The 18,540-nt window shown below is 49.4% G+C and overlaps 1 protein-coding gene across 5 annotated transcripts in view; it reads left to right on the top strand.

The window, feature by feature from the left end:
- EFCAB8 (EF-hand calcium binding domain 8) overlaps positions 1-18,540 on the top strand; it is a 60,692-nt gene that overhangs the window by 2,433 nt on the left and 39,719 nt on the right. For 4 of the 5 annotated variants that reach the window (XM_028735633.2, XM_077929469.1, XM_028735628.2 and 1 more), the window contains exons 2-5: positions 6,066-6,132; positions 8,116-8,296; positions 10,391-10,509; positions 12,783-12,886. In XM_028735633.2, coding sequence (XP_028591466.2) covers positions 6,066-6,132; positions 8,116-8,296; positions 10,391-10,509; positions 12,783-12,886 — 471 coding nt within the window. Of the gene's footprint in view, positions 1-4,320; positions 4,573-6,065; positions 6,133-8,115; positions 8,297-10,390; positions 10,510-12,782; positions 12,887-18,540 lie in introns of those variants that run through there. The other variant, XM_028735630.2, reaches the window with a different exon arrangement.

The raw sequence follows: 18,540 nt of genomic DNA on the forward strand, positions 1-18,540 counted from the left end.
GCTCTATAGGCCGAGGGAGATGGTGTTTGTTTGCAGACAGCTTCCGGGTCATGTGGCCAGCATGACTAAGCCACTTCTGGCGAACCAGAGCAGCGCACGGAAACGCCGTTTACCTTCCCGCCGGAGCGATACCTATTTATCTACTTGCACTTTGACGTGCTTCCTAACTGCTGGGTGGGCAGGAGCAGGGACCGAGCAACGGGAGCTCACCCCGTCATGGGGATTCGAACCGCCAACCTTCCAATCGGCAAGTCCTAGGCTCTGTGGTTTAACCCACAGCGCCATCCGCCTGGAAAAGAGGAGATATGATAGCCGTCTTCAAATATCTCAAGGATTGTCACATGGAAGAGGGAGCGTGCTTGTTTTCTCCTCCTCTGGAAGGTAGGACTTGAACCCATGGCTTCAAATTGCAGGAAAGGAGATTCCGGCTAGACATACTGAAAAAACTTTCTGGCAATCAGAGCTGTTTGACAGTGGAGTGGTCTCCCTTGGGAGGCTGTGAAATCTCCTTCCTTGGAGACTTCTAAGCAGAGGTTGGATGGCCATCTGCCATAGATGCTTTAGCTGAGATTCCTGCCTTGCAAACTTGGACTAAATGACTCTTGCGGTTCCTTCCAATTCTACAATTCTATGATACTATCATTCTGTGAACCTGGCTTGGTAGTCGATGGGCAGTCAGGGCAGCTGCTTTAACAACGGTGCCACATGTTTCTGACCAGAAGCTTCTCACTTCTGTGCCAGCTGGAGCTTCCAAACCAGGCCCAAGGGCAGCTCCACGGTGAGCACATTACAGTAGTCTAGCCTTGAGGTTACCAATGCATGGACTTCAGTGGTCAGGCTATGCCTGTCTGGGAATGGCCAAACCAAACAAAGCTGATAAAAGGCAGACCTAGCCAGAGAGGAAACTTGGGCCTCTAGCAGCAAAGATGTTCCCAGGAGCACCTCTAAGCTATGCATTTGCTCCTTCAGGTAACTTACCAATTTCCCAAACGTGGGAACGACCCAGCCAAAGAGTCACTGGCCTTCCTGGGATTCCCTTGCAGAGGGCGTTGCTGCCAGTCAGACCAGGTGATACAGTGGGCTTGATGGGCCAAGGATGTGGGGCACAGTTTTGTTTGTCCCAGACATGATATGCGAAAGCACATGTGTGTGTGTCATGACAGCTGATGCCTCAACTCTCTCAGCAGCAATGGCTCCTCAATGCACCCGTTGAGTCTGACTACAGGTGAAGGAAGGTAACATCCTGCAAAACAGAGCCTGCCAAATTCTGGCTGTGGCCTGGCATCTCATAAGCTGTTCATCTTTTTGTGTCCAGGTGTTGTTGGACTCCAGCTCCCATCAGCCCCAGCTAGCCCAGCCAATAGTTGGGGGTTCTGGGAGTTGTAGTTCCAACACCGCCATCTTGGCTGCCTTACATGATTGATTGAAGGCAGCATCTTGAGTGTGTGTGTCAGGCAGAACTGAGACCCTGACCTGCTTTGCAAGGTTGTCGCATCCTGTGCGTTCAGCCAACCATCTGCCAACCTGACGCCCTCCAGATGTTGCCCGAGTTTAACTCTCATCAGTCCCAAGCCGATGCAGCTGTACTTATGGGAGTTGCAGTCCCACAAGAGCCAGGTGAACGTTGGACCCTGAGCAGCAAGCACATCCTAGATGACATAGATTCCCTAGAAAGCAGCTATTTATTTATAATTTGTTTAACAAATTTATAAACCGCTTCACAGCCTGCGGCCATCAAAGCAGTATATAGCAGGATAAAAACAAGGTTACGAATCCTTAAAAACGCTGTAAAAAGAGAACCAGTTGTTGGGATACTGCCAGGGAGACAAAGTCCATCATGGCCCCACGTCGCCTCCGGACGTCCATCGATCTCCCGTAGACACGCAGTATCAGCAATTAGCGACACGAGCTCCAGAAATAGCTTGCCACATTCCAGAGCTGATGCACGCTCTTATCAGCAGATAATGCACAGCGAAAGATGCACGCAGGAGAGCATTATTTAAGTTTATTCAGCGTTGGTCAGAACAAAGAAAAACATGACCGTCTGCTTCAGTGTTCAGGCACCGAGAGAGAGACAACAGCTCTATCAAAACAGAAAACATCCTGTGAACAGGAAATAAGCAGACTCTGTGACTCACAAAGCCTGCTCCCTTTTAAGGTGGAACGGAAATATCCTAACACCCTTTCCTACAGATTTAACAAGTTAGCCCCCACCCACCACGGAGGAGAGGGCTGTCAATGGCAAGCCAAAGAAACCAACAGGTGCAGCTTCTCCCATCTGCCGCACTTCCAAGCTGTGCAACGCTTCACCTGTTGAACCTCTGCCCATCAAAGACTTTGCTGAGTGCACTCGGAAGTCTGTGTAGCCTGTCAGGCCCCTTTGGAGAACAGCCCTGCCCAAGGAACAGGATGCCGCCTATGCCTTAAAGAGAGAGTGGTTTATTTTCAACGCTGTGCTAAGTAAGTGTCCTATCACCGCTTGTGCAATGAGACCTCCTCCTCCTTCTGTGCCCCCCAAATCTGTTCTGGAGTTACCCCCAGATTTATGGAGGGCCTGGGTTGCTCACACATGGGGAGGAGCAGGGTTGTGTATGTGTGAGTTTTGTTGAGTGGACAGGAGACATAAAATAAAGTACAGTGGACACTCGAGTTGCAAAAGTGATCCGTGCAGGAGGCACGTTCGCAACCTGCAGCGTCCGCAACCCGCAGCGCCACGTCTGCACATGCGCGGGTTGCGATCCGGCGCTTCTGTGCATGTGCAAAGCGCCGAAACCCGTTCTGGTACTTCTGGGTTTCGGTGCATCTGTAACCCAAAAAAAACGCAACCTGAAGCGTCTGTAACCCGAGGTATGACTGTACAGGTACCTCACTTTTCCGACATCTCTGTTGCCAAACGTTTCGATTTCCAAACGCCAGAAACCCGGAAGTAAATGCTTCCGTTCTCAAACGCGCCTCGGAAGTCAAACGGCTTCCGCTGTGTACCTGTTGTTTTTCACAATTTTCATGATTGAAATAGCAGACCGCGCTTTGTGCCTCGGTTTCCAAACGTTTCTGAAGTCTAATTGTCTTCCGGAATGGGATTACATTCAAAAACCGAGGTACCACTGTACTTATTTATGCAGCACATAGTTAACTGTGGAAGTCCCATAGGAGGCAGTGAGGGCCACTAGCCTTGATGGAGGATTAGACCAATTCACAGAGGAAAGGGCTGTCAATGACGACTTGCCATGAAAGCTGTTTTCTTCCCTCCTCGGCTGGAGGCAGCAATGCTTCTGGATCCCCATTGCTGGAAACCACAGGAGAGGAGAGTTGAGTTGCTCTTGTGTTCAGATCCTGCTGGGGGTGGTTTCCCTTTGGGTCCTCTTGGTTGGCCTCTGTGAGAATAGGACGCTGGAGTAGACAGGCCGCTGGCCTGATCCAGCAGATGCTCAGAGATTGGGAGGGGTCTTTGATCAACAGATGGGAGCAGACCATTGGCATGAGCCAGCGAATGCTCTTCGTATGTTGAATTCTGGTGCTGGAGGAGACTCTTGAGAGTCCCATGGACTGCAAGAAGATCAGACCTGTCCATTCTGAAGGAAATCAGCCATGAGTGCTCACTGGAAGGACAGATCCTGAAGCTGAGGCTCCAAGACTTTGGCCACCTCATGAGAAGAGAAGACTCCCTGGAAAAGACCCTGATGTTGGGAAAGATGGAGGGCACAAGGAGAAGGGGACGACAGAGGACGAGATGGTGGGACAGTGTTCTTGAAGCTACCAGCATGAGTTTGGCCAAACTGCGGGAGGCAGTGGAAGACAGGAGTGCCTGGCGTGCTCTGGTCCAGGGGGTCACAAAGAGGCGGACATGACTAAACAACAACATGTAGACTGGGATAGCTCATTTGCTAGAGACACTTGCTCTCAAGGTCATGAGTTCGCACCCCATGCTGGGCAAAAGATGCCTGCATTTGCGGTGGGGTGGGACTAGATGACCCCTGGGGTCCCTTCCAACTCTACAGTTCCATGTTTAAAAGAAGCAGGGTGAGGGATTGCAGTCAAGGGAAACCAGGGATACAGCGAGCTGGCATAGGAAGCAGTGCTTGTATCTGGAGTCTACGGAGCCTGGCTTTGCCCGCTACTCCTTCCGGCAAGAACCCAATAGTTTCAGGCTCCGTGACCCGCTTAGCAGGCGGTGCCAGGGACGGAGCCCCCTCTTTTGCCATGCAGAGCTGCTGTTTGCCTGCTGAACTTTGGCCCCATCCAAGCCGCTTGCCCTTGGGGATTACAGCCTGCCTGGAATCCCCAAAGGAGGGGCAGGTGGATCTCAGGGGCGGGGCCTGGGAGGGGGGGACGGAACCTGGAGTTTACCGGCTTTTCAGATCCCTGGCAGAAAACAGTTTTACTGGCCAGAGCAAAGCGGCAATTGCTGGCTCGTGCTGGCGATCCTACGTCCCTGTGGGCAGTAGTGAACGCCGTTAGAAAAAAAATCAGTTTCTGATTAATCACTGGGCACCCATAAGTATCTCCCAGAATTTTGCAGATCTGCACAGAGTGCGGCTGTAGCATCTTGAAGGACTGGAGCTGAACAGAAAGGTACCACTTTTTGCTCCAGTTGGTGCAAGCTTGTGCACACAAATGCTTTTAAAGGTTCTTGATTTTCACGCATCTGCTTCTGCCTTCTGTTTGCTGCCTCCTCCTCTTACCCATCTTCTGTGGAGCAGCAACGAGCTGCTCCAGGCCTTGCTTTCACTACTTAGCATACCTGCCTCTGCTTGGCATGTTGTTGTTTAGTCGTGTCTGACACTTCATGACCCCCTGGACCAGAACACACCAGGCACTCCTGTCTTCCACTGCCTCCCGCAGTTTGGTCAAACTCATGCAGGGAGCTTCGAGAACACTGTCCCACCATCTCGTCCTCTGTCGCCCCCTTCTCCTTGTGCCCTCCATCTTTCCCAGCATTAGTTTCTTCTCCAGGGAGTCTTCTCTTCTCATGAAGTCTTGGAGCCTCAGCTTCAGGATCTGTCCTTCCAGTGAGCACTCAGGGCTGATTTCCTTAAGAATGGATGCGTTTGATCTTCTTGCAGTCCATGGGACTCTCAAGAGTCTCCTCCAGCACCATAATTCAAAAGCATCCATTCTTCGGCCATCAGCCTTCTTTGTGGTCCAGCTCTCACTTCCATACATCACTACTGGGAAAACCATCCCTGTCCCCATTGCCACCTGCCTGCTCTCCATCTCCCTGGCAGCCTCCTCTTTGAGGCTCCCCTTGCAGCTCAGGTTGCCAACTTTCTTTCCCAGCTTCCGCTCCTGTGCCTTTCACAACAGCTTTGATCAGCTGTTGTCAACAGGCAACTGTGCCAATCTCTCATACTACTTTTAAGGATGGTTATTTGCTGTGGGATCATAATGAAACATAGATTGGTGCTTCTCTTGCAAGCTGGGAAAAGCCCCACTTGCTGATTTCTGTTGATCAAGCTGTTCTTCAAGGCACAGGAGGAGGCCTTTCTCAGGTCATTTGGCAACCCTTCCCCTCAAAATTCCCATTGTCCTAGGCACGTTTTGCAATAATGAATTTCATTAGCATGAGCAGTTTTTGAGCTCTGGGCGCAGTGCTGCGCCTAAGATTTCAGATTAAAACTGCCGCATGGAAGGAAAGGAGGATTTTTTTCTGCCTCCCCACTTCCAGCTACTTTCTGAAGACTGGAGAAGAGACCCTCTTAAGAATATTAGGGGGTGGGCAGGGGAAGGACTAGACCATGTAAAAAATGAACATAATATTTTAGCTGCAGTTAATTCATTTTCAGCTTTGTATTCTTGTTCTTAGACATTCCGTCGTTGTGCCCATAACCTCAGTTTAAGGTGCCCTTTGCCTCCTAGCTAAGTGTGAGCTTCCTGGTTGAGTGACCATTACCCATTTTACAGAAGGAAGCACTGAGGCAGAGCACAAGGAACACACCCAAGACCACTCCTTAAATCTCAGAGAAGCTGAAAGCCCACAGCCTTGAATCCATCCTAAGGAGTGGGGACCTCGTCTTTCAAATACTTAAAAGTGCTCATTGGTTTTGCTTTCTTTCCAATATTTTTAGGGGAGGCCTCGAATTTGAGAAAGACCCTGCCACTCAGCAGCTTCCTCCGGCACCAGCTCCCGCCCCAGTAAGTATGAGTTGGGAAGATGTTGTTGTTGTTTAGTCGTTTAGTCATGTCCGACTCTTCGTGACCCCATGGACCAGAGCACGCCAGGCACTCCTGTCTTCCACTGCCTCCCGCAGTTTGGTCAGGCTCATGTTTGTAGCTTCGAGAACACTATCCAACCATCTCATCCTCTGTCGTCCCCTTCTTTATGCATCTGTCAAAAGTCGTATGTACGTATGCCATGAAAATATATCAAAGCGGTTTACAGCAAGCTGTAATCTAGGATATATGAGGCCCCTCTGTCAGGCCTTCTCTGGCCATGCTACATAGAACTGTAGAGTTGGAAGGGACCTCCAGGGTCATCTAGTCCAACCCCCTGCAATGCAGGAATTTTGCCCACAGCTGTCCCTGGTTGGGCTCGAACCACCAACCTTCTGGTTTACAGCCAGTGCTTTCCCCTGGCTGAAAAGTGGCCTTGAATTGTGAAGATGCCTCTTAACTTGCCTAGATGGAGATGTGTGTGCAGAAACTTCTGGAATTTAAGTGGCTTGAAGTTGGCCTGTTGAGCAAATGCAAGAGCCCCGTCCACATTTTGCCCTTGGGCCGCCCACCACCAATGTACAGCCCCTGGAAGGTTTGACTGTGAGCAAATGTGGCTCTTGGCTCTGATACAGATATGTACCTTGCCTATGCCTGTAGTGATTGAACCACTCTCCAATGTATGTTTCGCCATTTACATTTTAGTAAAAGCCATTTCCATGTCTTTGGTCCTCCACCCACCCTCCATCGTATTGGGATCCATCTGGATAGTAAAAGATGCCTTTGCCATGTTTTTTATTCTCAAAATATTCTCCTATGTAGCGTACACCATTCTTGAATCTGTACAAGCCCTGAAACATATACATTATAGAGACTTCTTGTTCATGCTCTGGTTGTTTTACTAAAGCATATATATTATGGTGAGAGCTGGACCATAAAGAAGGCTGATGGCCGAAGAATGGATGCTTTTGAATTATGGTGCTGGAGGAGACTCTTGAGAGTCCCATGGACTGCAAGAAGATCAAACCTATCCATTCTTAAGGAAATCAGCCCTGAGTGCTCACTGGAAGGACAGATCCTGAAGCTGAGGCTCCAAGACTTTGGCCACCTCATGAGAAGAGAAGACTCCCTGGAAAAGACCCTGATGTTGGGAAAGATGGAGGGCACAAGGAGAAGGGGACGACAGAGGATGAGATGGTGGGACAGTGTTCTCGGAGCTACCAACATGAGTCTGACCAAACTGCGGGAGGCAGTGGAAGACAGGAGGGCCTGGCGTGTTCTGGTCCAGGGGGTCACGAAGAGTCGGACACGACTAAACGACTAAACAACAACAATTATGCTGACTAATGGGGGAATGAGGGCAGTTGCAGTTTCTGCTTGTTTAGTGTATATTGTCCATTTTCATAATATATAGGTAAAGGTAAAGGGACCCTTGGCAATTAGGTCCAGTTGTGGCCGACTCTGGGATTGCGGCGCTCATCTCGCTTTACTGGCTGAGGGAGCCGGCGTACAGCTTCTGGGTCATGTGGCCAGCATGACTAAGCCGCTTCTGGTGAATCAGAGCAGCGCACGGAAATGCTGTTTGCCTTCCTGTCGGAGCGGTACCTATTTATCTACTTGCACTTTGACGTGCTTTCGAACTGCTAGGTTGGCAGGAGCTGGGACCGAGCAACGGGAGCTCACCCCGTTGCGGGGATTCAAACTGCCGACCTTCTGATCAGCAAGTCCTAGGCTCTGTGGTTTAACCCACAGCGCCACCCACATCCCTTATAATACATATAAGAACTTAATTTTATTATTTCACTTCCAAAAGCTTTTAAGGAAAGGGCATTCCCACCAAACGTGAAGAAATGGACCAATGACTTAGGGAAATGGCGGGCAGCTCAGGCCCTTTCTTCCTAGGGCATGCAGCGTAATTCTGGTGTTTTCGGTGACAGACTGACCCCCTGTCTTCCGTCCTCCCAGCCCAGGCTTCCTGGTCTCCTGAGCAAGTTGGGCCCGGTGTGCTCATCCCACAGGCAGCTGATGAAGGCTGCCGGCTTGTACGATGAGTCTCGCACCAAGCAGGTGGAGGATCAGATCAACTATGACCACCTGCGGAAGCTGGAGCGCATGTTCCGCGAGGCGGACATCGATGGCGGAGGAGGTGAGGCTACTTTCTGTGGGCTCCTTTCAAACCCACACACCTTTTTTAATTTTTTAAATTATTCATTTTTCTTTTTCATTCATTACATACATCTCAAAAGAGGGAAAGAGGGGAGGGGAATGTTTGGTTTGGTCTGTGAATTTTTTTTAACATTTCTGTATTTTTATTTCTTTTTTTAACTTCTTGTTTCTTCTGTATTTTTTGTATTTCTTTGGCTTTTGGAAAATTAAAAATAAGTAAGTAAGTAAGTAAGTAAGTAATACAGTGGTACCTCGGGTTACACACGCTTCAGGTTACAGACTCCGCTAACCCAGAAATAGTACCTCGGGTTAAGAACTTTGCTTCAGGATGAGAACAGAAATTGTGCTCCGGCGGCGCAGCAGGAGGCCCCATTAGCTAAAGTGCTGCTTCAGGTTAACAACAGTTTCAGGTTAAGTACAGACCTCCGGAACGAATTAAGAACTTAACCTGAGGTACCACTGTAATAACATGTATACTACTACTACTACTACTACTACTAATAATAATACACCAACACCTCAAAGCGATTTACAAAAAGGCAGCACAGAAAAACCCCGAGAAAGATTTACAGCAGTGCTTTAAAACTTACAAGAAGTTGAAACACTAAGATGGATTAAATTCCGCCGCCCTCCAAGCTTCCAGGCTGAGTCCTTTCCCCTGGGGTGGCTGATGATCTGGTCCTTCTGTAGGCAAGGCAGGTGTCCTACCAGCACTGGGGGAATTTCCCTCAGGATCCTCCATCTCTTGGTGTCCCTTCTGGTTGCAGAGTAATGTTCTGTGCCTGGGGAGGGGGGCTCTTATTATTATTATTTAAATGATTTCTTTATTCGATTTTAAAAAAATGTAAACATATTACAAACATCAGTTCAAAATCCAAATATCGAGAGTGCTTTGAATCTCCTGACTCCCCCCGCCCCCAATCCCTTTCATGGGTCCTAATGTTAATATTTACAACTGCATATCAGTATTTATCCAAACTTTTATCCTTCTAAATTACCCATACTTTCCGTTACTTTACAAGTGTGGTTAGAATCTTGCTAATGCTTTAACCTGCTTGCAGTGGTCTCGTAAGTAAATAATAGTAATAATAATAATAATAATAATAATAATAATAATAATAATAATAATAATAATAATAAATTTATTTTATTTATACCCCGCCCTCCCCGGCCAGAGCCAGGCTCAGGGCAGCTAACAACCAATAAAATCACAGTAAAAAACATGATGGGGGGGGGGGGAACCAATTTCAAGTCAAGTCAAGTAACCTTTATTGGCACCACATAAGAACATTCAGAATACATTCAGAATAGATAGGCCAGTGCGATCTCGTCGCCACCCCAACGGCACAATTTAAAATACAGATTAAAATGCAATTTAAAATGCAGCCAAAAGTAGCCACTAAATCAAGACCATAAGGGGAGGGATAATCTTTTTTTTTAAAAGTTCTTGTCTTCTTGATTTCTGAGCTTCCCAGTTAATTGTGCCATTTCGGCATAGTCCATCATCTTGGATTGCCATTCTTCCTGTGTTTTATTGAAGTTTTTATTAGACAAACAGATTCTTAAAATACATACAATGCCAACAAAATAGCATTCACTATGTTATAAAGATTATAGAGAATATAAATATACAGTGGATGCTTGGGCTGCGAACGTGATACGTGCGGGATGGACGTTTGCAACCCGCAGTGTTTGCAACCCGCAGCGATGCATCTGCGCACGCACGGGTTGCGATTCGGCGCTTCTGCGCAAAGTGCGATTTAGTGCTTCTGCGCATGCACGACCCCCGTAACACAGAAGTAACCCATTCCGGTACTTCCGGGTTTTGGCGGGTCCGTAACCCGAAGAAACGCAACCTGAAGCGTCTGTCACCCGAGGTATGACTGTAAAATGAAAAGAACGGAAAAGAACAGAAGAAAGAAAAAACAAAGAGAAAGAAGAAGAATGAAAGTGTGAATAAAGGCATAATGACAGCCACTATTTGAATCAGCAAGGAAAAGAAACTTCCGACCATACCCGCTGTACTAATTTACAATTAAACTATTATTTACACCGTTGCTTTCCTGCCTTTCAGGTCTGGACATGGAAGAATTCCGCTGCGCCATGAAGAAGATCATGGGGGACGTTTCTGATGAAGACATTGACGTGATTTTCATGAAGGTGGACACCAACTGTGACGGCGCCGTGGACTGGGCAAGTGCCTGCTTGCATTTGTTCTGCAATGTTTTGAGAAGCCGTTCGGCATAACTCCTGTGGTTTTGGCTGGCACAGGTGGGGCGAGGAGTTATTGCAGGGCACGGAAGCTCAGCCCTCCCTGAGAAATCTGACTTGGCCACCCTCTGGCTTCTGGTCTTTGTGCTGTAAAGAATATCATTCCCGCCCTCGGGGCTAGAAACTCGCTCTGCCGTTTTTAAATGATAGGTCAGATTCCCGGATGCTGAATGGCATGCCCTGCGTTGCACACCCTGGGCTTTTCCTGTGCTCCTGTTGTAAACAAAAATTGCCCTTTTCCCCTTATGGGGTATCCAAGAGCCCATATAGAGTCCTTACGTAGGTTCCCTATTGGTAGGAGAAAATAACAGAGGCCAACCAGAGAATATTGAGAAGCAAAGCAGCTAGTAAGCTTGATCTTTATTGATCTGTTGCAACAGGGTGCTCCCCTCACACGCAGGAGAGGAGGAGGACCCAGAAAAATAGTGTGCAAGGCCTTATAAAGACTTTTGAAATTGCCACCCTGTAGATCAAGACCACCCCCAGAAACATACATACATCACTGAAGGGGTGTAACCTAAGACCACCCCTCAGATACATCACATCTACATCCTAAAAAAGGCGGTCTAAAGAGAAATTTAAATGTTGTTTATCTCTTGTCCTTGTTTATTTCCTGTCTGGCAGATTACTTGATTGGATTTCCTGGGTAGCCTGGCTAGTCTTTTGTAATGATAAATACTTAGTTCCTGGGCCAGGTCACAGGCTCACACCCTATTCAAACAGACATATCCTTAAGACAGGATTTGTGAAGGAAAAGACAATGGGGAGGCTTTTCCATTTTGACCTTGCAGAGAAAAGATTTGGTCAGTTTAGGAATCAAATTGGTTCCAGGTTGGCCTTCCTGTGCTGATCTATGTATGTGCTTGGTTGGTACACTTATGGACATTACCATATATCTAAGACCATAAAATTCCTATTACACTCCTCAGCATCCTCTAAATGGGTTGCTTGCTCTGTACTGGGTCCAAAGCTGAGGCTAATGGAGAAGCAAGATCTGTTGGAGAGGGCTCAATGTCGTGAGCCCCTCCATCACAGAATCATAGAATTATAATTGTTGAATGGATCCAAAGCTGAGGCTAATGGAGAAGCAGGATCTGTTGGAGAGGGCTCAATGTCGTGAGCCCCTCCATCACAGAATCATAGAATTATAATTGTTGAATGGGACCCGAGGGTCATCTAGTCCAACCCCTGCAATGCAGGAATCTCAGCTAAAGCATCCATGACAGGTGGCCATCTCAGCTCTGCTTGGAAACCTCCAAGGAAGGAGAGTCCACAACCTTCCGTTCCACAGTCAAATAGCTCTTGACGTCAGAAAGTTATTCCTGATGTTCTGTCGGAATCTCCTTTCTTACAACTTGAAGCCGTTGGTTCAAGTCCTACTGTCCAGAGCATGAGAAAACTGTCAACATGTAGAGGGCTGGGAGGTCAGCTAGCAAGCCCCAGCTGTGCCGTCTCCTTCCATCGACCCCAGCTCTGACGTAAATCAGCGACCCGGGCTTCGAAGCCAGGGCATGCTATCAGCAGAGAGTACTGCGCACACAGAATAGGCGTGAGGCTTGTGGAAGCATGCTACAACTACAGATTTATTAATCATAAATCAGGACAAAGAAACATGTTGTCTCTCTCTTATGTCGTCTCATGGAGAACGGGAAAAGCAAAAGCTATACACAACAGAAGTTCCCAGCGTACTGCGCTGGAATGTAAACAGACATGTGACACGCAACAATTCCACACGTCTGTTCCTTAAGGTGGAATGGAAATCTCAGCAAAAACAAGCCTGTTTCCATCCTGTGCTCAGGTTCTGTATATGTGCAAATAAAATAACAATCATAAAGACACCACATGCTCCTAAAGCAGGATTTCCCAAACTTGGGTCTCCTGCTGTTTTTGGACTACAGTTCCCACCATCCCTGACATGCTGGCTAGGGATGATGGGAATTGTAGTTCCGTAACAGCTGGAGACTCAAGTTTGGGGGACTCTGTCCTATAGATACCACGGTCTCCGCTGACCTTCACCCCAAGGAAACCAAACTTGGGTGAGGGCCTGGAATGCCTGCAGTCTCTCGCTGTTCAGAGATTGGGGTGGTGTTTAAGACTGGCATCAGCTGGGTTACATATTAGCCGGGCCCGAGAGAATCCTTGGAAAAGCACCGTGCAGGCGGAGAGAGTGAGAATGGCAATTTCTCTCCCTGCAGGAGGAGTATCTGAATTACATGCTGCGTGAATACAGAGGGAAGGACGACATGCTGAAAAATAAGATGCTTCCCGAGTTCCAGACGACCATGAAACCGGTTTCCGTGTAAGGGTCCCTTTGTCCTCTGTGCGTGAGGGAAGGGGTTAAGGCCAAGTGGAGCTGCCAATTCCTAGCGTGGCTGAACAGCCAGTCCCTTTTCCCAGGGGAATTCCCTGGGAATTGCAGCTCCAGAGGGGAATGGGGTGTGTGTGTGTCTAATAATAATAATAATAATAATAATAATAATAATAATATTTATTATTTATACCCCGCCCATCTGGCTGAGTTTCCCCAGCCACACTGGGCAGCTTCCAACAAAATATTAAAAATACATTAAAACATCAGCCATTAAAAACTTCCCTAAGCAGGGCTGCCTTCAGATGTCTTCTAAAAGTCAGATAGTTATTTCCTTGACATCTGGTGGGAGGGCGTTCCACAGGGCGGGCGCCACCACTGAGAAGGCCCTCTGCCTGGTTCCTTGTAACCTCACTTCTCGCAGTGAGGGAACCGCCAGAAGGCCCTCGGCGCTGGATCTCAGGGTCCATGCAGAACGATGGGGGTGGAGACGCTCCTTCAGGTATACTGGGCCGAGGCGATCTTAACCAGCTGCAGATCCCATTCTTTGGAGGACGCCATGATGGTTAAAGTGATATGATATTGCTATAAATGAATAATCAGGATGGGGCAGAGGACTCTTCATTAGTCAAGGCGTTACACAAAGCAAGGAGTGGGTGGCTGGGGGGAAGGAGGAGCAAGGATTTTTCTTTTAAGTACAGAGCTCAGTCGGGTTAAACATGGCTCTGATAACGCCAAGGTTGCAGGTTTGATCCCCGTAAGGGGCAGCTGCATATTCCTGCATTTCAGGGAGTTGGACTTCTAGATCAGTGTTTCCCAACCGGTGTTCCGCGGCACACTAGTGTGCCGCGATACGTTGCCTGGTGTGCCGCGGGAAAAATTGGCGGGGGGGGGGGGGGAATAAAGGGGAAAAAAATTATTCCCCCACCGCCAGGCGTGGGGCTGGGGCGGGGGAAGCCCGAGCTTCCCCCTCCCCCAGAACGGGACCCAGAGCCATGCCGAAGCTGCGCGCAGCTTTGGCATCGCTCTGGGAGCTTGCGGGGCTGGGGGAGGAGGAAGCCCTCCGCCAGCCTCCAAACCATGTCGGGAGACAGCGGGATGGCGCGCTGCGCCTCTCCCGCTGTCCCCCGAGTTTGCAGGGCTGGCGATGGGGAGGAGCAAGCTTCTCCCCCCGCCAGCCTTCCAGCCAAGTCGGGGGGCAGCGGCAAGGGCGCGCTGCGTTTCTCCGCTGTCCCGGATGGCTTTCAAAAGCCTGCCTTCAAAAGCCGTCGGGGACAGCGGAGAAACGCGCTGCCTTTCTCCGCTGTCCCCGACGGCTTTTGAAGGCAGGCGGGGGGGAGCAAAGACTTTCACCCCTGCCTGCCTTCCCGGGAGAGCGGAGAAACGCACTGCCTTTCTCCGCTCTCCCAGGAAGGCAGGCAGGGGGGAGCAAAGACTTTTGACCCCCGCCGGCCTTCAGAAGAGGTCCAGGACCTCTTCTGAAGGCGGGCGGGGGGCGAAAATCTTTGTCCCCCCTGCCTGCCTTCCCAGGGGCTTTTAAATCGCCCCGGACAGCGGAGAAGTCCTCCGCTGTCCCGGGCGATTTTAAAATGCCGCCCGCTAGCATTTTAAGATTGCCCTGGACAGCGGAGAAGTCCTCCGCTGTCCCGGGGTTTTTTAAAATGCTGGGGGTGGGAAGAAAAGCCCTTGTCCCCACCCCCAGCCTTCAGAAGAGGTCGGGGGACAGACTGTCCCCGGACCTGGTCTGAAGGCGGTTTCCCTAGGAACGCATTAATTGATTTTCAATGCATTCCTATGGGAAACCGTGCATCGCAAGACGAAAAACTCGCAAGACGAAGAGACTTGCGGAACGAATTAATTTCGTCTTGCGAGGCATCACTGTATCCGGAGAGGCGGCCTTCAGGTGAGTTTTAATTTTAATTTTCCTTCTCCCACTTAATGCCCCACGCTCGCCCGAGCAGCTTGCAGTCCTCGGTAACCACGGCGACCCGAGGGAGGGGAGGGAACAGGGAAGTCGAGGGTGGCGGCGAGCCGCGATGACGTCAGTGGGCCTCGCCGCCTCGCCCTGGCACGGTGTGAGAGCCCCGGCTAGTGGCGCGAGCTTCAGAATAAGTGGGATCCGCGTGCACGAGACCGAGATTGCGGGTAAGGAGCTCAGTCCTGGGCAGGAGGAAGCGGGGCCGCGCGTGCGGGCCACATCCCCACAGAGAGCGAGCCTCCCACGGCCCACCACTCCGGGCAGGTCCACTCGCATGAGGGGGCGGCGATGGCGATGGCCGGCAGCTTGCCTGCAATGCCATCCCTCGAGCAGGCGAGGAGCCCGGAGGCTACCAGATGCGAGTCCTCTTTCCCACCCTGCTCGGGAGTCCAGAGCACTTGGTCGCATTCAGGATCCAGAGTGGGGAAGCGGGGCTTGTGTCTGGGCTGGACACATTGGGCTGCCTGTGCCGCTCGACCTGCGGGGAGAAATCAGGGTGGGAGTCACGACCGTGAGGCAGGGCTGCCAAGTGTGGCAGAAGAGGACACGGCCGTCGCACCTGTCCTTAGGTAGGAGCTTCTTCCGTGTCGACCTGCTGCCCTAAAGTCTTGGCTTTTTTCTTGGCTTTTTGGCGGTTGGCACAGAAGGAAGGCAAGGGGGAGGGGAAAAAATTGAAACTTACACTTTCGTGCGTCCCTCCCGGCGTGACGCTGCGCGCTGACGTCACGGGGCTGTAATGGTGGTGTGCCTCGAGATTTTTTTCATGAAACAAGTGTGCCTTTGCCCAAAAAAGGTTGGGAAACACTGTTCTAGATGATGCTCAGATTCCCTTCCAGCTCCTTGATTCTTTGAAATGAGGATTCTGGAAGCTGTGGCCCGGTCAATTTGGAGACCAAATTCCGAGGCGGAGGCTGCAGACTGAGAGGAGAAGCAAATGGCACTCTTCAACTCAGTGGTTCCTAAACTTTATTGAGGCAAAGCCCTTCCTGTTCCATAAACTCACCCTCAGCGCCACCTACTTTACCCTATTAAAATGCATAATTCAGAATGCTGGCTTGCACGACCCACTAAGGAAGATCATATTGTTGTTTAGTCGTTTAGTCGTGTCCGCCTCTTCGTGACCCCCTGGACCAGAGCAAACCAGGCACTCCTGTCTTCCACTGCCTCCTGCAGTTTGGTCAAACTCATGCTGGTAGCTTCGAGAACACTGTCCCACCATCTCGTCCTCTGTCGTCCCCTTCTCCTTGTGCCCTCCATCTTTCCCAACATCAGGGTCTTTTCCAGGAGTCTTCTCTTCTCATGAGGTGGCCAAAGTACTGGAGCCTCAGCTTTAGGATCTGTCCTTCCAGTGAGCACTCAGGGCTGATTTCCTTCAGAATGGAGAGGTTGGATCTTCTTGCAGTCCATGGGACTCTCAAGAGTTTCCTCCAGCACCAGAATTCAAAAGCATCAATTCTTCGGCGATCAGCCTTCTTTATGGTCCAGCTCTCACTTCCATACATCACTACTGGGAAAACTATAGCTTTAACTATAGGGCCCTTTGTCGGCAAGGTAATGTCTCTGCTTTTTAAGATGCTGTCAAGGTTTGCCATCGCATTTCTCCCAAGGAGCAGGCGTCTTTTAATTTTGTGGCTGCTGTCACCATCTGCAGTGATCATGGAGCCCAAGAAAGTAAAATCTCTCACTGCCTCCATTTCTTCCCCTTCTATTTGCCAGGAGGCGATGGGACCAGTGGCCATGATCTTAGTTTTTTTGATGTTGAAGGAAGATCATAGCACAATCAAATTCAAGACATGAACGATTAATAGCACTTTTTTTTCATACTAATCATTATGTACATATGACGATACGGTTTTCTTTGTAGATGTGTGTTCTCCCCCCCCCCTTGTTTGTACTGCTTTGTTTTGGACTTTATGTTTGTAATTTTTGTTGTACTGTTGCATTGAAAATTTAAAAAAATTGCACGTTTTTTCAAAACCCAGTCGAAACTACTCAGTTTAATTAATTTAACAAAAGTGAAGAAATTGATCCAGCAAGACCAGCTTTTCAAAGCCTGAAAGCTGCCCTCCTTGCTGCCCTTGTCCCCCCCCCCAGCCCCCAGCCCCCGGGAATCCTACTGCCCCCTTGTGGGGTGCTACCTCCCATTTTGGGAACCCCTGCTTTTAAGTTCTTGACAGAGGTGGTTTTCCCATTCACCTTTCAGACAGGTGTTGCCGCTCCTGGTCCCCAAGAGCAAAGGATTCCTGTCCCGCCTGTTGCTGATGCAGATGGAATGTTGCTCTGTGCCCTCTAGGGATGAATGCAAAATCCAGCCCTGCTCCCGATGACTTTGCAAAAGGCCGCCCTGAGTTTCTTGTGCAACTCTGCTATTACCTCCTACACCCCGCCTTAAATCTGCCAACAAATACAGACTTTGTGGCGTCGATGGTAAACCTTTTCCCCCCTGTTGGTATCCCCAGTTGTGACGCGGGTGGCGCTGTGGGTTAAACCCACAGAGGAGGTTAAGGGGTGATATGATAGCCATGTTCAAATATATAAAAGGATGTCATATAGAGGAGGGAGAAAGGTTGTTTTCTGCTGCTCCAGAGAAGCGGACACGGAGCAATGGATCCAAACTACAAGAAAGAAGATTCCACCTAAACATTAGGAAGAACTTCCTGACAGTAAGAGCTGTTCGACAGTGGAATTTGCTGCCAAGACGCTACAGGTTGTGTTTTTTTTGGGTTATGGACCCGCCGAAACCTGGAAGCACCGGAACGGGCTACTTCTGGGGTTTGGCGGTCACGCATGCGCAGAAGTGCTAAATCGCGCTTTGCGCATGTGCAGAAGCACTGAATCGCAACCCGCGTGTGCGCAGGCGTGCTGCTGCGGGTCGCGAACCTGCATCCTGCATGGATCACGTTCGCAACCCGAGCGTCCACTGTATTATATTATTATTATTTAATTAGTATACCGCCTTTCATCCGAAGACCACAGGGCAGTTTACAAAATAAAAACACGAAAAGGTAGCTGCCGTGCATCTGTGGCAGGTGAAGGTTTGTGCATGTTTTTAATGTTTAATTATGTTTCTGTATATATGCTGGAAAAAGCAGAGACATCACCTTGCCGACAAAGGTCCGTATAGTTAAAGCCATGGTTTTCCCAGTGGTGATGTATGGAAATGAGAGCTGGACCATAAAGAAGGCTGATCGCCGAAGAATGGATGCTTTTGAATTCTGGTGCTGGAGGAGACTCTTGAGAGTCCCATGGACTACAAGAAGATCCAACCTCTCTGTTATGTACTGAAGTTCTCACCCTGGGCCAGCAGGGGGATACTGTAGATAGTTATGCAAATGAAGGATCAAAAAGTGACATTCAGTGATTGGATAGTTTTAGAAAATGGCAACAGTTACATTGTTCTGGAGCTCTATATAAGCAGGCTGACTGAGTCCCTCAGCTTAGTTCTGTTCTGACATCTGAATAAAGAAGAGCTGCTTTGAAGGAATCGCTGTGTCGTCTGCTATGTTCGCCCACAACTTAACACTCTCCATTCTGAAGGAAATCAGCCCTGAGTGCTCACTGGAAGGACAGATCGTGAAGCTGAGGCTCCAATACTTTGGCCACCTCATGAGAAGAGAAGACTCCCAGGAAAAGACCCTGATGTTGGGAAAGATGGAGGGCACAAGGA

This window comes from Podarcis muralis, chromosome 5, assembly GCF_964188315.1.
Source record: "Podarcis muralis chromosome 5, rPodMur119.hap1.1, whole genome shotgun sequence".
Taxonomy (NCBI): Eukaryota; Metazoa; Chordata; class Lepidosauria; order Squamata; family Lacertidae; genus Podarcis; species Podarcis muralis.